This window comes from Pinus tabuliformis, chromosome J (genome assembly GCF_031772625.1).
Source record: "Pinus tabuliformis cultivar Carrire ecotype Pingquan chromosome J, CPIR1, whole genome shotgun sequence".
NCBI lineage: Eukaryota > Viridiplantae > Streptophyta > Pinopsida > Pinales > Pinaceae > Pinus > Pinus tabuliformis.
In genome coordinates, this window is record NC_142295.1 from 77,816,970 (window position 1) to 77,842,009 (window position 25,040).

A 25,040-nucleotide genomic window follows, 5' to 3' on the forward strand; every position below is an offset into this window, starting at 1 on the left:
GAAGTAAATTTTATCTATGCAAAGCTAACTTATATGCAAATGCACTGGAAGATGAGATGAAGTTAGACTTGGGGAAGGGAAAACACTTTTGTCGCAAAAGCTCTCAATTACTCAAATGAAAATGTTCGCCTTATGGCTGAAGACTTAAAAATAAACTCTTGAAAATATTACAATTAAAACACAAGCTTATTTCAAATCTTTCTGATACAATTATAGATCAAAGAGAACAAAAACCTCTTTGCAATTTAACATTAATGGCAACAGATGTTCAAAAATACTCAGCTTAGGAAACACAGATATGCAATCTATTATAATTCCATGACAAAGTTCTTTAACAAACGCTTGAAAATATTCACGAAATGTCTATAACATGTAATGAGCATTAAATAATTCAAGCAATGACGATCAATTTCAATAGATGCACAATATTCTAGCAATTAAATTTCTAGAGATCCAAATACTTTACACAACCATGAAATTTAAATGCTAACCAATTGCGATCCTAGAATTAAAAAATATATGCTTAGCGATTCAAATGTAGGAAAATTTACCACTTTTCAATAGTTAATCTTTAGATGCAAAAAATTAAGCGCGTTTAACTATAAAAATGTTGATACCACAAAATTTCTCTTTATATCTTGTCCTTAGCACAAAAAGACACCAAAGGGAATTTTAAATTTGACAATTTAATTAGTCCTTGGGAATTTTTTTTTAATATGCTAAGCAAGATTTAATGTGGCAAAATAATAAAAAATTTGTGACCAATGAAAAAGATTTAATAATTTTTAAATTTTTTAATGGGCCAGAGGCCACATAAAAAATTTAAAACCTTTAAATGTGAAATTTATTTCGATTTCTAGTCACACAATATAAAAATGAAGCCCCTTCCTTATTTCTTAATTTTTTTAGTTTTTTATTTTTAGGGTTTTTAGATATTTATACTTTTTAAGATTTAGAATTTTTAAATCAAAAATAAAAATGCTAAAAAATCAAATGTCAAAAGAATTTTTATATGTATTTTTTATTTTTAAAATATTTAGGATTTTTTAAATTTTTAAATTTTTTAGATATTTTTAGTGATTTTTTATTTTTATTTTTTAAAATCATAAATAAAATAATTTTTTTTTTAAGAAAATAAAAATAAAACCAAAATGAAATTTTAAGAAAAATGAATCTAGTTAAAATTTAAAAGAGATGAAATCCGAATATATGAAACTAAAAGAAAAAAATCATGCGCTAACTCAAACTTAAATATAGAATACAAAACTAAACTAAACTAACGCATATATACAAAATAAAAATAAAAAGAAATAGAATGTATGGTTGTTTTGCGGCTACAGGTTCACGGGAGGAGAAGTGACGACGAAGGGATGAAGCATTGCGAGGTTGCAAGCTTCTGATAGCTGAGAGAGGAGGCTGGACAACAATGCTTAAGGAAATGGACGATGCGAGGAGCTGAAGGCTGAACAGAGGGAGATGTGGGTTAGAAGGTTTGGAAAACGCAGGCCAGCAGACAACGATGATAGGCAGCGTATAGATGCAGAAAATTGATGGCAAAAGGGAGGATGCAGGTTGGTGAGAGTAGCAAAGGAGGAGTTGCGGGTTTCTATGGCAGGTTTAGAGAAGGGCAGTGGAGCAGCAAATAGAGAAGGGAAAACACAACATAGAGAGGGAGCAGAAACGACATGAGGAGAGATAAAGGAAACACGGGCAGAAAGTAGAGATTTGACAGTCAGACAAGAAAGGAGCTGCGTGAGGGTTTTTTGCAGGTATATGGCAGCGGCAGAGGGTTTTGAAGGTCACTGTTGGGAGGATAGACAGAAGAAAAATGTAGGAAGAAACCCAAGATTTTCCAGATCTCATAAAAATTTTCAGGTTAAAACTCTTGAAATAAAAATAATTTCAAAATTTCCAGAAAACAACAGCGAAGACAAATTTGAAATTTTCTGCTTAGGAAACCCCAGGTAGCAAAGGCACTGCAGCCAGAAACTTAAGAAAAATTCCAACAATCTTAATTTAAAATTTTAAATCCTTCTGCTTCAGATTTCTTAATGAAACCCTCACGAAATTTCAAGATCTGAAAATAAATAAATTTAAACCCTTGGACTGTGAAATCTGGATATGATCCCTGCCAAAATGATGCTGATGGACCCCTAGAGATCCAGATCTTACCCTCCAGGGCCTAGATCTGGACTCTGCACAGCTTTCAACTTCAGATCTGCAGTGACAGGACAACAAGAAATACCCAAACGATATATACAATGACCCAAAAAACTAAAACCCAAAAAACCCAAGTTAGAAAACTGAAGAAAATTACAGATCTATGTACATAAATGGTAGATCTATTAGATATAGGGAGTGTGAGTTTGACTCTGCTCCCAGATCTGATGATCTGAGGCTCTCAATAGCCAGATCTAATGATTTAGCACATAAAACTTCAAATTTTTTGAATTTTAAAGGAGGTACTGAGCTAAAAACCCTTCATGCATCACCCATAAAAAATATCTTATGATAAGCCTGCGATCAAATTCAAGCTGGGCTCTTCAAAAAACACAGATCGGGAGTTGGTTGGTTCAACCAAGAACTTCCCCGAACGCTCGATGATTTAAAAATCAAGACTTTCCTACAAAACTCAATTCAGCCATCAACATAGAGCGAGAAAACGATAATAAAATTCAGATTTAATAGAGATACATGCTATTATATTCAAAACTTAAATTATCATTCAAACCCCAGCGACTAAGCAAGGTACATGTACTCAAATTACTCTTCAGAAAGCTATCATCAATAGCTAAAAAGAAATCTACGCATGAAAATGACACATCTTACAGTATTTCCACGAAGAGTAACACCATCAGAATTTCAACCCCAAAGTCTTTCTTTATTGCTCATAAAAAGATTACAAGAGAGCTTTTCGCTTAGTACACGATCAAAAGATCGGATTATCTCATCTGACAAATGACCTCTTATTTAAAGATAAATCCTCCAACGGCTAGTTTGAGTGATCCTCGTCAAAGCAATCTCGACCGTTGATGAGGATTAAAATTTCTTTTAATCTCATCTGTCAAAATTTTAAATTATTGAGGAAATTCGAATTTTTCAATTAAATGCATTTTAATTAATTCAAAAATTAAATTTTTGAATTAATTTCTTCAAAATTTTGACTTTCACTTAACCCCAGGGACCAAAGGCTTAAAAGTTAGCAAAATAATTAATTTACCTTAGTCCCCAGACCTCTTAAAATTTAATTTTTAAGGACCGACGAATTTTGCCTTCGGAGAATTTAAATTTACCTAGGAGGCTAGGACCAAGAATTAATTAAATTCCTGGCTTAAGATTTTAATTAATTTTGGCCAGAAAAATTTAATTAATTAACCTATGAGGGGATAAATTATTTTTCCAACCCTCAAGACACTTTACATCATGATTTTCACATTTTTTAAATCTCAAGGGGGAAAACCCATTTGCAAAAGACCCTCACAGACTACCCAATTCTGCGACACAAATATAATCTAGCAGACCAAACAATTTGTAATAAAACAACCTAACCAAATAGTTAAGATTATTTCCAAATCACTTTTACATAGACTTGATCTAAAACACTAAGACTCCCCTATGATCCCAGTGACAAAATCTATTCTGGCTTTGGGGTAACGCTGAAGGAAAACTCTGTCGACTATCCGAGAATGGATCGGTGAGACAAAAAACCTCCCGGAATGTAAATCGTCAACAGGAAAGTAGGTTTACCTAGGTAATTACATATATGACATAGATCTGCTGAGACTATTTACATTATACACATGCAAAATGGGTTTACATTATAAGATGGTGATCAAGCTAATGATGATAGCTGGACAGCACGAACACATCGATCAGGCACTATCCCTTTTGCTAAAAAAAGGGGTGTACTGCTATGGGTTGTTGACACGTAGTGGTCAACACGTACAATTAAAAAATATTAATAATTCTAATAAAATTGTTTCTGGGTGGAATTTCCCAAAATGCTTTCTGGGTTCTTTGGAATACATGTGCCCAAGCCTCCCTGCAAAATTTGAGGCCTAGAGCACATCCAGTGCTACCCCAAATCAACACTCCCTCTCAGCGAGGAATGTGCTCTAGCAATGTATGCTGCTACATACTGCTCTGACTCTAAAGCATTGTCCTTTGCGTTGTTGATGTCTGACATGTTGCCCACTAACTACTGCGCTATTGTTGCAACTGTACTTTTGCTGACACTGCCACTGTCAACACTGCATCTGTACTACAGTGCCCTCTCAAGTACTGCATATGTGCTGTTGCTAGCACTGCCACTGCCAATTGCCACTGCACTGCAAACTGTTGCTGCTACTCCATCAACAATGGAAAAACATCCAAAATTACTGAACTAACTGTGTTCAGTATGATACCATGTGAATGTTGAAGCTTGATTGCTGCTAGTCTCTGCCCTGACCCTCTGAATCTACTGCATTACTGCTGAGCTTTGCTTTGTGCCATCTGCACTGCTTCCACCTCTACTCTGCGTTGTTCAGACTCTGGTGCTCCTAGCCATTGCAACTGTCTTTCCGACACTCCTCGACACCATTTGACACTAGTCCATCCTACTACTTTTGATCTGGGCTCTCGTAGCAAGGAATGGATCCAAGAGGTTGGCTCCTCAAGGATCCTGCTCATCTGTAGCTCTTTCGAACTACAACTCTAAATCTCCCCACCTCCCTCCTGGAGATGCGGCTGCCATCTCTGCCAAATAGAAATTTCGAATAGCCTCCTCTCTCGTTTGCGTTGTTGTTGGGCTAGCCTATGCACTCCCTGCTGGAGCTAGTAAAACTACTGCCCCTTGCTGCTACTTAGCTCTAGAGAATTCAAATTTCTTGGCTAGGAATTCTCTGAGGAAGAAATTCCCTCAGTTGTGCTTCTCCTCTTTCTTCTGACAATTTTCTGCCTAACAAACTGCCTGCAGAAAAATCTGCGTCCCACAAGCTCTCCTCACGTTGAGGCTTTTGCATTGCTCCCTCTGCCTCGGCAAAAACTTGATCTGGAAGCTCTTCTCTCCGTCGACTCACTCGAAGAGAGACTGCCTCGAAATTTCAGCCCTCTGGCTAAGAACTGCACAAACCCTCTGGGGTTTCAAATTGCTGCCTCTTGTAGCTTTTCAATTTTCCTCTTCTACTCAGTGCTAGGTTCTTTGGCATTGCGCTTCTTGTTCCACCTACTGCTTTGATACCATGTGAAAGTTCCTTAATCGAAATCCCTACAATAACTGATGATATTACTCCTATTTGTTAAATTCCTTTAAACAAATTACTTGCAGTTTCCTACGGCAAATATCGTCATACATACACTACAACCTTCACTTAATTAAATATTATGTGGAAACAAGAGACTGAGCAAGAAAGAAAGTACAACACAAATAACACCGTTCTTTTTGGACAAATGTCCCCGGAAAAACCCAATGCAGGAAAACCGGTGTAGCAGCTCTGAGAGTTTTATATTAATAAGCAGTCGTTTCTGAATACAACTCTGGATGCCCTCCCGACAATCCAGTTACAGAGAATACAACTGGCAGAGAGGAATTGTGAGATTACCTCACTCTACCCGACAAATCCCGGTTATTCCGACAGCTGAATCAACTGTCCTTGGCTACAACTACGCTGCCCCTGCGTAGTAACTGCCTGGGCCTGCGTGGAGCTCTCTGAGGCTTTGTGTCAGCTCGACTAGGAAACGTCTTGCCTTTTGGAGTAGTTTCCAGCCCTGCCAACTCAGAAATGTCAGCTCCTCTACAAAATTCGGATTTTTGCATGGGTGACTGAGCTGCCTCTGCGTGAGCACTTCTGGCTCAGCGTCAAGCTTTGTGTGGGCCCTTCTGGCTTAGCATCAGCCCCTCTGGTGTCTCTCTGTTGTGTATCTTGGGCTCTTGAGAAGATACTCAAACCCAACTATCGCTCCCCCTCAATTACAAGAAATCTACTCGATCAAAATTCCCTCCTGAGAACTTCTCACATCAGAAATTCGATCTCTTGATCTCTCGGTGTGTTTTCCAAATGACCCTCAAGCTTCCTTAAATAATCTTCTCGTTGACCTTCAAAGACCCAGATTAAAAGCTAATAAATGGCTAAGATCATTTTAGCTTTATTCGTGTCTTCTTCTAGAAGTTACACCCACAATTAGATTAATACCCATTAATATTTTTAATTTCCTAAGTTTAGACTTAGGGTCCCATTAAAAAATATTAATTATTTTAATAGGTGGAATTTCCCAAAATGCTTTTTGGGTTTTTTGGCATACATGTTCCCAAGCCTCGCTGCAAAATTTGAGGCCTAGAGCACATCCGATGCTAGCCCAAATCAACAAATACACCAAATGCACTTGGAAAACTCGATTTTCCAGAGTAGGAACAGTTAGTTGCTAAAGAGTTTGAGCTTCAACGAGGAAGTAGAGATAGTGAGGGGTAGAGACAGTGATACAGAGGAAGATTTTCAGATCTGGAGAGGCAACAACAAGGAGGCCGAGTTATTCCCAATGAGGTAGCGCAAAGGACTGCGCAGTCATTTCAGAAAAACAATTCAATATGGCTGGAGCAAAAATCGATTCATCTTCCAAATCCCAGGAAAGTCTTGCAAAGGGTCGAAGAATCAATTTCCTCAAGAGAGATAGGCATAACGACGTCATTAGAGTCAGTTCTGGGCTTAGACGTCCAAGGGTTTGCGCAAGCACTATGTAGAGGCTGATGCAAGAGAACGAATTTTCTAAAGGGAAGTTGTGCCGGGGTTGCTTGTGGAAGAAGGAGAATTCCCTTAAATAATTTTGGCTAGATTTTTTTGCTGTATGGATTGCCAGTTGGGCATCCATAGATTGTACTCACAATTTCACTGCTGCATAATAATAGAAACCCTCAACTGCTGTACTGGATTTTCCGCATTGGGTTTTTTCTGTGGACTTTTGTCCAAAAATAATAGTGTCATTTTTATTGTGTGTGTTCTAGTATTTTCTCAGTTTCTAGTGCTATTTATTTCCGCAGTTTTATTTGTGAAGGTTGTTGTGTAATTAATTTGGTATTTGCCGTAGCAAATAAATTGTTAAATTAATTAACAATTAGAAGAATTAATTCCAGTTGCTGCAATAGGATTTCAGTTTTGAAATTTTCACATGGTATCAGAGCGTGAGTGATCAGTCGGGAAGCTCAAAAGAGAAGAAGGGAATATCGCTAGGGAGTATCAGGCTGAACTTTTTAGAGGCGGTGCAATCCATTTCCTAGCAAGCCGAGTTGCTTGGGGAAGTTCGATTTTTTAGTGCAGAGTGGGAGAAAAATTTCAACTTTCTAGATTGAGTGATTCCAATAGGCAGAGGGAGCAACAACAACTCAGTTTTTTTTTTGCTGAGCAAATTCCTGGTTGGACACAGAAGTTTTTGCAGCAGTAGAACTGGTGTCGGATGGAAGAGAAAAGCACACACAATAGAGGTAAAATTTCTCTTAGGGAACTTCTAGTCTCGGAAGTTCGATTGATCCAGCAGCATATTTCTAGTAGCTAAGTGCAGATTCTCTCACTCCAGAAAGGAGTGTGTGTAGCAGAACCAATAGACAAGCATAGGGAAAGAGGGATTTTTCGACTTGGTTCAGAGATGGCCACAACAAGGCTTAGAGATCAGGATAGGTTGGATGGAGCTTCCAATTGTGTCATTTGGAAGGCTAGGATGTTCTTCCTTCTAGATGAATATGGCCTGAGAGCCTACATAGATAATGTGGTGGCAGTTCCCCAGGATGTAGATCAGTTGATGGAATACAGGAAGGAGATGGCGAGGGTGAAGAGGATGATTTTGGATGGAGTTCGAGATCACATATCTCTCATATTTCTGGCAAGAATACTACCAGGGAAATGTGGGTAGTTTTGTCCACGCTATACCAAGGTACTTCCTAGTAGCGGAAGATGTTCCTAGAAGAAAAGCTGAGATGCATTAGGATGCAGAAGGGGAAAGTCATAAATCCCTTTGTCACCAGGATTCAGGAGGTCCAAGACCAACTTGCAGTTGTTAGGGAAGCACCTCTACCATCAGAGCTAGTGACGTTGGCACTGAACAATGTCTTTAAGGATTGGAAAGTCTTTGTCCAAAGTATATTTGGTAGAGACACGCTATCAAGATGGGAAAAAAATGTGGGTTGACTTACAGCAGGAGGAGTTGAGGCAAGCTCTTCTAAAGAGCTCCATTAGCGGCAACAGTAGCAGTGGATCGAAGGGTGTGAAGGAGGAGGAGAATGTGGCCCTCGCATCAAAGGGTCCCAGTCAGGGGCAGGGGGAGTAGAAGAAGAAGAAGAAGAAGGACCTATCTAAGGTCAAGTGCTTCAGGTGTGGCAAGTTTGGCCACTACAGTACCCAATGTCCTCTTAGAAAGAAGGACAAGCAGGAGAAGTAGGACCAGGTGGCAGCACATGCTGAGATAGATAGGTTGTCCTCCAGATTGGAGGAAGACTTCGCAATGATGGTAGACATACCTCTAGGAGTGAGGTGGGGTGACTTGGTGTTGTAGCCCTAGAGAGCTACAGAGATTGGGCAGGGTCCTTGAGGAGTCCACCTCATGGATCATTACCTGGCTACGGGGGCCCACAATATTCAGTAGCAGGATGGATTAGTGGCAGTTGATGTAGTTAGTACTAGAGTGACAGTTGCAGACTAGTAGTAGTCAGATGTTGAGGAGTGCAATGCAGTGTTGACAACAGAGCAGGTGGCTCAGTGCAGAGTTGGCAACAACGCAGATTCTTCAGTGACAGTGCAGATGCTAGTAGCAGTCAGAGACTTGGGAGACAAATGCATCACACTGAACATAGTTGATTCAGTATTTTGGATGCTTCTCAGTTGCAGTAGTTGCAGTTGCAGCAACAACAGATGAGAGGGTGTTACAATGCAGATGTAAGGTTGGCAGTAGTATAGCAGTGTCAGTAGCAACATCAAAGTTGCGCAGTAGTTGGTGGGCAGCAACAACAAGACATCAGCAACGTAATAGGAGGTGATATAGAGACAAGTTGTTGTGGCAAGATCTGCAAAACTAGAGAGAACACAGTCCTCGCTAAGAGGGAGTGTTAGTTTCTGTAGCATCGGATGTGTTCTAGCCACGAAATTTGGTGGAGAGGCTAGAATACATGAGATCTCCAAAACCTAGAAATTGTTCTGGAAATTCTACCTAGAGATGACTTAATTAGGTTATTAACCAATTTTTCAATGTTTCCTAAGTCTAAACTTAGGAACACTGGTTAATTAATCAAAATTAATTAAGTCAAGGTGAGAACTCTCTAGAAACTCACATAGATCGATCCAGAGATGATCTGAGCCATTGATTAAGATTTAATCTTGGTTGTTGGAGTCCCAACATGAAGATACAAGAGGGGATCGATGTGGTGATGGAGAATACACTAGAGTCACTTGGACAATTCGATTTTCCAGAGTAGCAACAATCGGTTGCCAGAGAGTTTGAGTTTTAGCGAGGAAGCAAAGACAATGAGGGGCAGAGACAGTGAGTGATCCAGAGGAAGTTTTCCAGATCCGAAGAGGCAACAACAAGGAGGCCGAGTTATTCCCAATATGGTAGCGCAGAGGTCTGCGTAGTTGCTTTAGAAAAGCAATTCAATTTGGCTGGAGGAAAAATTGATTAAGCTTCTAGAGGTCAGGAAAGTCTTCCAAAGGGTTGGAGAATCAATTTCCTCAGTAGAGACAAGCAGAATGACTTCATCAGAGGTACTTTTGGGCTTAGATGTCCAAGGGTCTGCGCAAGCACTATGCAGAGGGTCCAGGAGGACGAATTTTCTTTAGGTAAGTTCTGTCGGGGTTGCTTGTGGAAGAAGGGAAATTCCCTTAAATAATTTTGGCCAGCTTTTCTTGATGTTTGGATTGCCATTTGGGCATCCATAGTTTGTACTCATAATTTCATTGCTGCATAATAATAAAAACCCTTAGCTACTGCACCGGTTTTCTCACATTGTGTTTTTCCAGGGACTTTTGTCCAGAAATAACGGTGTCTTTTTTATTTTGTGTGTGCTAGTATTTTCTTAGTTTCCAACGATATTTATTTCCACAGTTTTATTTGTGAAGGTTGTAGTGATTAATTTGGTATTTGTTGTAGCAAATAAATTGTTAAAGTAATTAACAATTAGCAGAATTAATTCCAGTTGCTACAATAGGATTTCAGTTTTTAATTTTTCACATTTTCTTGGGCACATTTGGACATGTATTAGTGGGGGGGGATTCGACAGAAAGAATGGGCTTGGATTGTACTCTTGTTCCCTTGTACCAATTAATCTTGTATCCTAATCTTGTGGGATCTCCTCTATTGGCTACTATCTTTAGGAGTGGCACTACATGGGAAACCCTAAATTTGGTTGAGTGGTCCCGCTTGTCCACACCATATATCTCTATCCCCTTCGATTATTAGAACCCCTTTTCACACTTTTCCCATTCGAGTCCACATTTGTCCATTGGGTCCACAAGGTGTTAGCCTTCCCTTCCCCTTGTCCACACTTTGGGTCAGGCCTGGAATGATGCCCCGAAGGTTGATGCAACTAAAAAGAAAGTTAAAATCATAATTTTTCCACTTGTAACAGGAAATGTACCACAAAATGTAAAAGATGGTCGAGACATAAAAATTTAGTGTGTGGACAAAAGCCAAAGATGAGCTCTACCCCCTTATTATGGCCATCACCCTGGTTCCTAGGGTCCCTATGAGTGCCCCATGCATCATTAAGGAACCCATGATTGTCCCAACCCCTAGTGGGCAATGAACTGCCCAACCTTAAGGGTTAATCACTGCTTCATCATTCACGTCATGCTCTCATCCCTTGTAGCCCCGAGCAGTAGAAGAAAGACAATATCAATAAAAGGAAAAAGGCATATGAAGAAGGGTGGAAAAACAAAAGATGGGGTAACTCATGTACCATGCTTTCTCCCTCCTACATCTATACAACCAATGTGTGGGCTTCCTTCATTATAGCTACCCTTATACTATGGCAGGTGGATTGGATCCTTCCCTATTGCCCCATTATATTCCATTATTATTTCACATGCCACCTGCCATTTGATGGATCTACCATGGACCTGTCACTCCCTTAGAGGTTGAAACCACACAATAGGCTCCTTTATTAACCTCTCTTGTTGAGCAATGCAACACCTATACTTTCTAAAGCCCATTTGGAAGGGCATGCCACTATGAAGTGTCCACTTTTGCCCCTCATTGGCAAGCTTATTTACTCAATTTCACTAATGATTGGTTGTATTGGAAGGTACACATTGGATCTTATACAGGATTGCAAGTGGGTCTCCATCTTGGACTTGGCCTCCTTACATGGGATCCAAACCCTTCAAAGGGTCATAATGGCACTTGTAGGGTGAGTGTTGAGAGCCATGGGCCTCCATCACAACAGAGCATTGATTACTATACCATGGGATTCTTCAACACAACACATTGCTTGTTCTACCCCAGCCATACAGTGACGATGATGCACTTGGACCATGTTGCCCAGTCGGCCACACATTTGCACCCTACACTTGGCAGCTGATCTAGGGCCCAAATGAGGTTTTGTCTCCTCCAAAGAGACACGAAAGGGCATGTACCATCTTCTAGCCTTCACTGAAGGAGCATCGACTTGTTATTGAGCCATTGGAGACCCATGAGACCGTTGATTGTGCCCCACAACCACTTGGGAGCACCATAGGATGTTTTGCTTGGAAATCAAAGGGCCACCCTCTTGATCATCATTTTGGAGCCCTCCTCTTCATCATGGCACTTTGAGGGCTCATTAAGGCCTTACAATGACCCTTTTGATCATTATTCTATCATTTCGGCTAGCTTTGGGTGGCTTATTTTTCACTTATTGAGCTATTGGTGGGCTTGTCACCAAAAGAGATGTTATTTGCACATTAAAATATTATTAGGGGTTTAATCAGGCTAATTCGAACTTCTGAAGGCTCATATAAATAAAGGAGAGCCTCATTTGTATTGGATCGTCACTTGACTTGGATTAGCTTTCTTGAAGAGAATTTCACACTTTTTCTTGGTTGTCTATTAGAGATCTCTTGATGCATTCCAATAACTTTGAAGATGAAATTTTCGTTCTCTTGGAGCCATCTTCTTGATCTTGGATTTGGATATATCTCTTGTTGTCTTGTAAGTAATCTTATGAAATATTTTTGCATGAAAAATGTCTAATGTGTGGAAATTTTGTAACTAGCTCTTTCCTTTTGTGCCCTAATTATTGAATATCATTGTAAATAATTGTTAGATTGCAAATTTGTGCATGTTACTCATTGATAACAAGTAGATGAATGTTCCTAGTGGAGTAGAACTTGTTTTCTTTCCATGAAAGTCCATAAATCTTGGGTGGGTAAATGTTAGAGAGTGCTTGCTAGGGCATCATTTTCTAGCCTCCTTGAAGACGATTTTGGCTAGATTTTGAATCACATAGACTCCATAGCCCAAGGACAAGGCACTGATCCGAGAAATCTTGGTGATCACCCTCCTTTCTTTTTCTTTTTCTCCTCTTTCTAAATTTCGGCCCTAACCCTAGACGGCTAGCTAGGGCTTGATGCGAGTTGCTTTGGAAGGGTGACTTTTGGAAATTGTTTGGATAGGCTATTGCATTGTTGTTTCCCCTAGTGATCCTCCAAATTTGAGCCCATTCCCACAGTCAGATTGGGAGAAAAGTCAAGCTCTAGCCATATCTCTAAAAATCATCTTGAACATCTTGGTTAGTGGTCTCCTTTAGGGTTTTTGCACATAGTATTCGGTGGAATAAATCATTCTAAACCCTTTCTCTACCCACCTTGACCTAGTGAGCTCCTTGGAGGACCTCCTCCCGTGATTATCCATAAACCCTAGGTCTTGTGTGGACCCAACCTAGGTCTCTCAATTTAGGCAACACGTTTCCCAAAGCAATTCCTTATTTCAAAGAGCTTATTTGAGAGGTCCTATATCATTTGGGAGATCTTGACTCTAGGTATACCTAACCTTACTGCAGCATCATAAACCCCTAGATCTTGTTTCCTACCTTTAGGTCTTTCTTGGAGAGCCATTAAGCATCATTGAAGCAATAAAGGGTTATATTAAGCCTCTTCTTTGAATGGGCCTTGGGAATCATTGCAAACCTCATCATTGATCCATCATCCTAGGTGATTTCCTCCATACTGGGACTCCTCCCGTTGGTGAAAATCCAAGAAGAGAAGGGGACATAGGCTATGGTGACAGTGGGCCTTTGTCCCATTGTTGCCATTTGTTCTAGTAGTTGTCCCTTAGGTACCCCTCCTAGGACCCTTACTAGATTGAGTGGTAATAGGTATATCTCAATACGCATGAGTAAATGATCTCTATTCGAAAGAAGGTGAAGGTAGTTAGATTTAATCTCTACCAATGCCTCTTTGAGTGTTTGAAAATATGTTGGTCAAGGCTCTCCTCCCAAACTGTCACGTATCACTGCACTTGTTCGACGATAATCCTACACTAATGCTTGTGTATCATCATAATGACTTGTTGCTGCCATAATCTGGTCGATGCTTACTTTCAATTGGGTTTCCAAATTATGGGCACAAGTAAGCATATGAGCAACATCTTCTTCATAAAATAAATTATCTAATGGGTTTGAGTTCACACCGTTGACTACATGTGTGTTATCATCTTTGCACACCTCCTGGGAATCATTGTCAACTACCGTAGACTCATGATTTTCCTCAACAATCTCGTTAAATAACGACAAACATTCTATGTCGTTATCTGATTCATCTTCATCCTGAACCCTTGTACCAACCTACTAGAGTGAATCTGGGCTAGCTTCGTCTTCAACGAGTATGTCTTCTCCCAATTCATCTTGGGAGGTTTGATCGTAGTCCTCACTTCCAATCATCATTTCTCCTGCACGCATAGCGTTGTCATTGGGGTTGTGTTCAGTCATTGTGCTCCTTTTACCTTCATCATCTGTAGATCTACAATTTCTTTCTTCTTTTCTGCCCTTGATGATGCCTGTACTTCAAACTACCCTACCAATCTTATGAAATTCCTGTATTATTCTTCAAATTTTTGAACAAGTCTTTTTTGCTGCAACTAGTTTGAGGAATTTTTCCCTTCTGATTCTAGTCCTAAAGTTCTTCTTCTCAATATCACCTTGATTTAGATCCACAACTGGCCAAAATCATGCCCTGATACCACTGTAATATCCCGTATCTGAAATATGCTAGCACAACTTGCAAAAAAAATAAATTTTCTCTTTTAGGAATTTTAACAAATACTTTGTGTGCAAGCTTTTTTTTGAACACTTTGTATGCAAAACAAATAAACACTTACAACAAAAATATTTTAAGGCACAACTAGACTTTTATTAATTTGATCAAGAGATTTACATGGAGAATATTAATCTGAGAACCTATAATACAACTCCAGCAAATAACTCAATCAATGTGGCACTACTATAGTCAGCAACTCGACCCTCCTATAATGATGAATTCGGCCTCGATAAATAAGCTCAACTCCAAGAAATAATGTCGGCCCCAACAAATAATATCTCCGACAAATAATCTCGGCCTCAACAAATAAAGATCTCTGACAAATAATCTCAATCCCAACAAATAACGATTTCTAGCAACAAATAAATATCTCCAACGAATAATCTTATCCTCGACAAATAGATATCTCTGGCAATTAATCTCGTCCCCAACAAATAAATTCAGCCCTGACAAATAAACTGGGCTTCGACAAATAAACTCAGCCCCAATAGATAAATATGGCCCCAACAAATAAACTGGGCTTTGACTAATAAACTCGGCCCAACAAATAAACTCGCCCCCAGTAGAAAATTCAGCCTCTATAGAATATGAATGCGGCTCTCCAATCAACTCGACCTCAACCAATAACCTTCAACTCTAGAAAATGTCTTCTACAACGATCCAATCTCCAACTCCGACAACAATAACCAATTCATCTCGTTGAAGAAATGTCCCCCAAATAACTTGAAATTGAAGCAAAAATGGAAAACCTGTGTGATTTTCTCGGAATGCCAAATAGGGTGGCAATGATGTCCATTGAAACTAGTGTGAGAGTCTCACCTAAAACGCTTGAGAGAAACCCGCTCGGGCTCTCGATCAATAAACAAGAAATAATCAATGAGAAATTCCCTTCTCTCCCCTTTTATAAGATTTTGCTGGATCTTCTCCAATCTTCTAGAAATCTCCTTTTATTATTTTATTAATAAGCCACTTAGTGCATTTTCCTCCTATTTTCCAAGTGACTTTTCCCCCCTTTTATTTACCCCTTAGATAAAAACACTTTGTCTCCTTTTATTTAATAAGTGACTTTTATTACTAATTAAAGTCACTTTTATCTCTAGAAAATGCTTAAATTGCCACCATGATCACACTGGCCTCCCAAAGCCCCTTTTCATCATTCTGTCTTGTAGATATTTTCGTCCCAATTCCAACGAGCTATTACACTAAGGTGTTTCTACATGTAATCAGCCCGAAAGAACACCTTAAGCATAATTGATTAAAATATACCTATTAATAACTTTGTTTTACATAAATTGTCAGGATGCAGCGGAACCAAGATCAAACTGTGCAATACCGATCTTGATGATTAAAAATGGAAAGCGATCCCAGTCACCCCTCATAAAACTCTCAAAATCCTCTGGCCCATCCTGTGACCTAGCTAACATAAGCTCTGGAAATCCCTCCTAATCTCAGCACAAGGTAATCCAAAAATTGTGGACGTTACATAATGACATAAACTCGCTCCTGTGACCTAGCTGTCAAAAACTTTGGAAATCCATCCTAACCGCATCATAAGGGAAACCAAAAAATGAGCATATTACACCATCATAGGTGACCTCATACTTGGACTCCTCCCATTGGTGAAAGTCCATAAGGAGCAAGGGGTTTTGGCTGTGGTGATAGTGGGCCACTATGCCATTGTTGTCTCTTGGTCTAGTAATAGACTTGTAGGGTACCCTTCTCCAAGGCCTACTAGACTTTGCGGCAACAATGCTAACACTTGCCCTTGGAAGTGCCACATCTCTCCCACATGCTTGAAAGGGGTGACGTATGGCCTTTGTTGAATGACATCATTGTGGACGTGGAACCATTTGGAAATGTACAAATGCACTTTGGGACTCTTTTGGAGTGAGGAGTACTCTTAGACCATTGCCTCAGTTCCTTGATGCCTTCTTGCCTACATTGGAGGATGATGTCATGGTGGAGACCATTTTTCTTCCATGTATGTGGGTTAATTTTGTGATGTTTTAAAGCTATTTCAAGGTCATCTTGTGACCTTTGACCTAGTTGAACGCTCAAGTAAACTTTTTTAGGGGTTTTGCTTGTAAAACTAGTGAAATAAGGCATCGTTACCCTCATATAAATAGAGGGAAACATTATTCACGTACTCATCATCGTTCATCATGACATGCTCTCTTTGGAAGTGTGCACTAGCTCTTTTCTTCTTTTCTACTTAGCCGAAATGTAGTTTCATGGTGCAGATTTGTCTTGGAGAAGGATTTTTTCTTGAGGAAGGTCTCTTGGGATTGATCAAAGAGATTTTTGTGGATTGGCCTTGATAATGAATTGTCATATGTTATATTGAGAACTGTATAATTAAGTGGTTGTATCTCATGTTATTATCAACATGAATGGAGTTTTAAACCTGTATTTGTTTGTGCAACTATATTTGTGTATCTAATTTTCGGGGTTTGATCAAACTATAATGATTTTGTTAGTCATATTCTTGAGCCTCATGTTGGAAACATGTAGGATAGTTGGCTTTTTGCATCTTCCTTCCTTGAGGACATTACATTCAAATTGACCTTGTGTGTGTTTGAATCCCTAGGTTGGATCCTCCCTTCTTCCCTAGTCTCAGCATAGTGATTGAGTAGATATTTGCATGCTATCCATATTAACAAATTTGTTTAGGGTATGTGTTTTACAGAAAAGTAGATTGATCTGTAACATTCTTTCTTGTTAGAGGAAGGGGCTTCCAAGCATTAGGGATAGTCTTCATGTGCTCATTGTTATGTTGTGGAGAGTGGAGCCATGTGGGAAGGTCTATGCAATTCTTGTGGTCTATGATCATATGGGGCTAACTTTTGGAAAAAAAAATCTCCATTATGAGGTTTTTTAGTTTACCTACTGGAGAAGGACTATAAATCATGTAGAAAGTGCATTATTTGACTTATATCACACTCTTAGAGATTACATGTACATAACATAGTAATGAATACAACCGATTACATCTCATTTATGCTTATGTGTCACATGCGGGAAAAGTTGATGCCAACATGCATTAACGCTAGAACTATTATGTAACAAAGGAGCCTTCAAAAGGAACTCTTTGCCACATCTTCCCTCAGCTTCTGCATAATTATTCATTTTCTATACATATATTGGCAATGTTCAATGCTTCTTTCTCTTCGTAAATGCATTAAAAGAATGTACTAATTTCACTACACATTAGTGTCTGGATAAGTTAACTACTGTATAACGACTTAAGGTTGCACATTTTTTGATAAAGTAGAACCATGACTGATCTATGTTCTTAGGAGCAAGTGATTCTAATGGTTAATTCCATCTCATTAATACTTTGTTTTGATACATGCTATTGAGATGATTGGTTATTGGGTTTTGAACCGTTTAATATGGGATGTACACTATGGCCTACCATGTGCATGTTTCTTTCCTTAGCAATGATATATATATATATATGCCTTGTTGATTTCTTACTCCCACTAGATTTTCACTTTTATTTATTTTTATATTAGTTCACATTGTACTTTTGTTGTTTTTAAGTCGGTACTTCATATTTTAATGCTTATGGAAACCTATATATTGCAACAACTTACACATTTCTTTTCTTCTATAATCTAAAATTTCTGTTTTCTATTCCTCACAGGGGCATGGAAAGAACCTGTGGTTGGTTCAAGGATTTTTTAGAGCAAATGGAGGTTGTGGTTATGTCAAAAAGCCTGAATTTCTTCTTAGAAGGGCAAATTATGATGGTGATAATGACCAAACCATATTTAATCCAAACGCACGAAATCCATTAAAAACAACTTTAAAGGTAAGCCTTAGCTGATTAGAAAATTTTATTAGTGAAGATATATGCATGTTTCCATAGTAGAGTTAAGAGGTAAATATAGAGGTGCTTGCATTTAATAGCAAACTACAGTTTTGCTAGGTTGGTTTGTAAGATGATCTTTATACATGAAGGCTTCATTTATACTTAGTAACATAACGATATCATTGTATACCTTCTTTTTGATGTGCTTTTTTTTAATCCTATCACCATTACATTGACATTTATGATATTCTCTATTATTCTTAATAGAGCAGAAGAATTTAATGTTTTGCGATAGTCTATGATATTATCCTTTCATTGTTGCACTTGTGTTTGTGGTTACATTTTTGGATCAAAGATATGATGAATAGTAATTTTTAACTCAATTACCGTTTCTTCATTTTGGCCCAAACTGGTTCACTCTGCCAAATTTTGTATTATCTATTTTGTCTCTAATGACATGTGGTTGATAGAAGGCAAATTATGAAGTCTTATTATTATTGTGTCATTATATACATTATTTCTTAATGAAGTGGGTTACGACTTAATTTATGAGGTCATTATGAAGATGTTGTTAGAAATTCCTCGGTAGGAAGTCCTAATTAATTGAGTGGGAAGTTGTTCCCCAACCGTCATATATGTGATCCTCTATTTGTACAAAGAGACTTTTGTTTTGAATTGAATTATCATCATGATTGGAGGTATTCCTATTGTAGATTGTATGTCACCTCTATCAATGATAGCATCTACATATTTATGTAAGTAGGTTGCAAGTTGAATAAGTGATTTTGATATTGCATCCATATTGTGAATGATGTTATCATGTCTCTCTCCCTCTTTTCATGTACACGCATCATGTCTTGAGTAACTCCGTCTCCTTATCATTCCATATTCATATCTTAAAGTGGAGTACATTCTAGGCATTTTGGTTAGGTTTGTAATTTGATGAGGTAAAATCCCACTCTAGTTGGTGACAACACTCAAAATTTGGTGCCATTGTTCGGGTTGAAATCTGACAGGGGGAAACGTTCATTATGTTCTCTCTCTTTGGTTTGTGATGATTGTTACCTCACAAACTAGCACCTTTAGATTAAAGTCCAAAAGATTGGTATTGGCATATGAACAACTAAGGAGGGAGGTTGATGTCACCTCACCGATTACGTTCTTACTTTACTTCAACTCTCCTTCAGCTCATGGGGGTAATCCCTTATGTATGATTGATAAGGATACGACAGTGAGGCTCAAGGTGGTGTGAAGAGATAACTTAACAAAACAATTTCTTTGTGGTATAGTGAAAATAAAGGGAAGATGAAGTATAAGGGACTAGTTCCCATACAATATTGGATCTATGGAGTCAAGATATCAAATCAAGAGAGCAATTTATGAATAGTTAAGATGAATAGGGCTATTATACATGCCCCAATAAGCCTTAACTTGGTAAATGATTGAGTATTGTATTTGGAAGGGCTCTTAAAGGTGTGTCACTCAAACAACACTATGAAGGTGTGTCCTATAATGAAGTATTAACTAGAAACAACTCTTTGATAGAAGAAAGATAATACATTAAAAAATATGACATAAAAGGAGATTAAGAGGAGTAGAACTCTTACATCAAACCAATGTTATTAGAACTAGATTAGTTATCAAATTGGTTGACCCCAAAAATGTGAATCAGGCTAGAACTTCAGAAAAATGGTAAAAATTTTGGACCAAAAAACCAATCAACCAAAAAATACATAAAATATCCAAATTTAAAATGAAAGAACAAAAAATGAGAAAAAAACATATATATTCATGTGCATCCATATGAATTCAAACCATTTATACACAAATATATAGCAAGTGTGCACATAACCAAAATAGCACTTAATGCAATAAATATTTGACCAAAATACATCAACAAATAGGTTCTAAATAGCCTTTAGAGTCCATAAATAAGCCTGGTACTTGTTACTACCCAAATTAGCAGGTCTTGCTAGGTCCTTGCGAGATGCTAAGGTGGCACCACACAGGGCAAGTGCCCATTGTAATGTCGGCTTGAGTCCCCACTCTTTAGGCCAACTCCTACAAAGCCAAGGGAGGCTTCCCTATATTAAATATCCTTCAACGCAACTTAGTAGACTAGAGCCTAATAAGTCTAGGAGTTAAATTTAAAATTATTGCTGATTTGAAGATGAAAATTTGACTATAGATATTAGAAACCACATATCAATAAGAAAATAACACTAATTATGGAAAGTAAGCCTTGAAATAGCACAATAATTGAGTGTTGAGAGCCTTTACCAAGCTTGAGATGAAACACCTTGCTGTAGACCTTGGTAGGTGGCTGAAAATGTATAATTAGTTTGTTGTTATTCGACTTCAAACATGTAAAACTATAGAAATATGCAGAAACCAGCTAGCTAAACCCCCTTTTTGGGACACCCACAAGTGTATAAATGATCTAATAAGTTGGGATTAAGGGGTGAAAGTGTTAAGGCAAGGGATAAGAAACAATATGAACAACACAACAGGTGTTACCAGATCCACGAAGTCTTGATGCTAGATTCACAGATTTACATTTCAGATATGGATCCACCCAAATCAACGTAGGATCTGCCACGTAAAAGGATCCTTCAACCTTGGAAATGGATCCCATGCTACTAAAATGGATCTTTTGCCAACTAGTCGTCACACGTCGGATCCCAAGAATATAACATTAGAGTTTTTGGTTTATTTTTTCAATGATATTTGCCACCTGTTTGAAATCCTATAAAGAAAATATTCTATTTACATTTTCAATTAGATTACTTTATTAGTAATTTGTAGGCTATATAGTTGTATAAGTTATTAATTACATTTAGGATGTATCGCACATGATAATGCTAGTAGGAAAGGTTTGACGCATCAAAATTCTAATTTTAATTTTTTGTTTATGCTAACAAGAAAACTTTCAGACAATACATAGATAATCATATATAGTGTATAAGGGATAGTTGTGTCATTAATAATTTAATTGGATCAATCACATCCAAATCTAGGTGAAGAGTCCTCTTAGAACATTATGATACATAGACTATAACATGTTCTTAAACAATGTAGAATATTCATTTACCACTGTAAGGAGATGGGAATTTTTAGATTTTAAGGAAAATTTCAAGGAAGATGACATGTTGATCATGATGTAAAGTTGAAATAATCAATTGATGAACATGTAGACTCATTTTTTGACATGTAGTTAGACCTATTCTACATCGTCATATCCATAGAGTGATAATTGATGAGCCACTAAATTTTGTATTTACAGTTAACCTTTTTTTATGTTATCGGATCTGTCATACCCAGTGGTTGGATTCGCAGATCCCTAGATCAGAGAGGGATATGGATTTGGATCCGTGGAGATCCACCTACCATTCATCATTTGGTAAACCCATCCACTCAATGCCAAAATCCTAATTCGACATGAGCACAAAATTCTGAAATAAAGTTTTTATGGACGAGTCGCCATAACAAAAAAGTCAATGGATGGAAGGTAAGAATGGATTAATTAGCCAGTGTCCACGAAAATGTTAAAATCAACGAAGCTAGTAATAAATTAAGGAGTTAGCTGGCCCATAGTTTATTAATTTTATATTAGTTCACCATATTAGAAAGAAGAAGAAGAAATTATTTTAACGTCCATGAGGCTAAAGATAGCCTATGGGACAGATTGCTTCTTCATCTGTGAGATGTATTCGGCCCTTTTCCTGTGAAGCCTCACAATAAACGTGCCCAACTTCTTGACAAACCCCTCGCTAAATAGATTATCCCAACTTCCAAGAGCTAGCTGCTAGAATATCTGCATAACTTTCCCTATTGTCTTTGAAGGCCTTGTTGAAGAAAATGTAACTAGGTTTGGTATTTATCCATGTAATTTTGATCTTTGTACTTGTCAAGAAAAATAAATATTATTTTTGTAAATTATAAATTATAAGAATGAGTTTTTTGCTCATTCCATAAGTCTAGGAAAGTCAAAGAGTCAAAGACATGTGTAAGGAGCTCTTCTTGAGCCTTCATGTAATGTATATGGGTCAACCAAATGTATAAGAATAGCCCTCCAAGACCAGCACAATCCTCTTAAAGACAAGCAAGAAAAATGATGAAAAAGCATAGTCAAGTCGGCTAGCAAAAGGAGTAAAAGGGAGTCATGTCGGCTCACAAGATGAGACACATCGGTTCATAGGTCCATGTCAGCTTGAATACATGGTCAAACACCTATAAATAGGCAGTTGAAGTCACTGCAAAAGTATAGAACACAATCTCATAATTCTCTGAGGAATATCGAATGAGAATAGGGTCTGCAACCTCGCATGATTTGAAGAAGTATACGCTCGGATGACTACAGTCAGAATACTATCTCGTTACCTCGCAGGAAATCTCAGTCACCTCTTGAGTATATGTTTCAGTGCATTGCTAATACTCCTCGAAGGAAAGAAATGATACAAGTCTTAGCGCTATGATAATGTAGTCACAAGTGACTACACTCTCGGCATAAAGGATCTATGTAAAAACTCTGTCTCAACTTATATATATAATAGACATAGTCACTATCTTGATGACTACTGTCTCTAAGTCTCGGTGCATTTCAAATGAAGAGGATCTCTTTGAGCTCTGTATAATGATGTATCAGCAACGAAGCTCATAGCTATGATGAGTCTCTCAGTGGAAGTACAATATTCTTAGTAATGTTGTAGCAGTAATGAGTGCCTTCATGATGCAGTGATGATGATGGTCTTAGAGATATGACGAGGATTGGTGCCTTGGTCTTGGAGTGGATTAGTTAGTCAAGGGTCATGGTCTTGGTGTTCGTCAATTGGAATCTTTATAAGAAGAATTTTGTGTGGGTTTTCCTGTCCAAGAGGGAGAAGTTCTGGTCTTGGAAAAATGAAAACATCTTGTGCTCTTGTCCCTTTGTTATGATAGCTATTTAATGATCTAAAGAAGACACACTAATGTTAAAGAATATGCTAACAAGTTAAACATTAATAGTTATCATGTAAAGAAGAATCTCATTAACCTTGTGCCAAAGATTCTTCAACATGGTATCAAAGCTATTGTTGCAGTTTAAGGAAGGGCATACAAGAGATACAAACAGTATAAAATAGCAAGACAAGTCAAGATCAATCTGAGTTAAAGTGAAGTCCCAATACTCGTGCTCAGAAGTCGGATCACTATGAATATACAGATGGTATAGATAGGTACAAGATCTCGGTGATGAAGTTCAGTGGCATATTTGAACTCCTCTATCAATCTCGATGAGCACATCATGAAATCTCAACATACAATCATAATACTCTCGGTGAAGGAAGAGAATATGCAGTCTCGGCATCACGGTCACAATCATTGCAGCCCCTATGATACAATTGTAGCATGATATTCGAATCTCGACATACAGTCTTGATCTCGGTAGATGTAAATCGCAAACTTAACAGTAACACACACAGTGTCTTCACATATAGACTAATCCCTGTTTCAATATAACTATAATTATAGTCTCGCATAAATGGAGAGGATCACGTTGAAGCACTCATGGGCTCGGCATACGTAAAGGATCATATACTCTCAGCATAATTTTGATGATAAGGATCTCGGTGATCCTTTAATACTCTCTGTCTTGACATTCGAGTAATTGAGTAAACTCAATCACAATGAAGGCAAAATCTCAATACAACATCGATGGGTATATACATATATCAATATGAAGAAAATCTGAGTGAAGCTATAGCAATGGAGCAGAAGTCATTCGGTGACAAATTTGGGCTCACAAACACTGTGCTTCTCTACACAACTTGTATAATAGACATCACTATCTCATTACAGTGTCATATTGATATACTTGTCACAATCTCATATCTAAAGATGATCTCAATAGCATGGTTCTCGGATTAGAATATGAATCTCTTAATATCACAATCATAATTTGAATGATGCTCATACATTCCTGGAAATATTAAGTGTGATAAATTCCACTTGTGGAATAGCAATATCTCTAGCATAAAAGGAGTTGAAAGTACCTTGAAGATGATTAGGAGTCAAGATGATCTCAAGATCATAAAGCAGTTTCGGTGATGTCACAATCACAAAAGTCATAATGCTATAAGGTCTCCAAAGAAGTTTTGGTAAAAGGATACTAGCGGTTCATGATGGGCAGCTCAAGGAAGCATCAAGGTGAAGATCTCCTCTTCACATGTCAAGTAAGTATCTCTCATGTCTAATCAATTTTTGATTTAATGACTTCGGTTTGCAAGGGAATGGAAATGCTAGAGGATAGTCATAATCCTCATGACAAGGTCCTTGCATGAAATAAGGATGATAGTTATGGTCCTCATAGATGAATGAAGTCATTGAATAAGGTCTCCTTTGAGTTCATGAAGGTAGACATTAGGGAAGCTAGTAGAGGAATCATGAACATTATAAGAAAATTCATGTCACTGGATAGGATGGAAGGAGCTGAATAAGAGGGAGTAGAAATCTTTAAGTTAGTCTCTCTCTATAAGTCTCTTTTTGGGCTCCTAGATCCTACATAGAATGTGACTACAATATATTATAGGATGTGGTGTAACATCATGAAAGAAACAAGATCTCATGACATCATCACGAGGGTGACTAAATTTTCAAGGATAAGTAAGATACCTTAGTCAACATCTTAGGGTTTCTATGAAAGAAGGCAAGTTATAAGCAACAACTTTGCAGAACTCAAACATTTGAAGAATGCTCATCATGCAACAAAAGGGAAACATTTGTTGGATAGGGATCTTTAAGATCCTCAAGATTCTCTGATGGAATCTTCACTAGAAGATTCACTGATCCAGGGATGAAGCAAGTGTTTCAATAGAAACTCCAACCTGTGGAGTTCATGAATAATGATATGATGATGTAAGAGTAGTTCAAGGGGTTGAAGATCTTTCAATCAAGGAAGCTGCTGAAAGAAGTCTGGACAACCTAAAGGTAAAATGAGGTAT

General features: G+C 38.0%; 1 protein-coding gene across 2 annotated transcripts in view; it reads left to right on the top strand.

Moving 5' to 3' along the window:
* LOC149225595 (phosphoinositide phospholipase C 2-like) overlaps positions 1 to 25,040 on the top strand; it is a 426,735-nt gene that overhangs the window by 183,015 nt on the left and 218,680 nt on the right. For both annotated transcript variants that reach the window (XM_089377183.1, XM_089377184.1), the window contains exon 7: positions 17,896 to 18,063. In XM_089377183.1, coding sequence (XP_089233309.1) covers positions 17,896 to 18,063 — 168 coding nt within the window. The remainder of the gene's footprint in view (positions 1 to 17,895; positions 18,064 to 25,040) is intronic.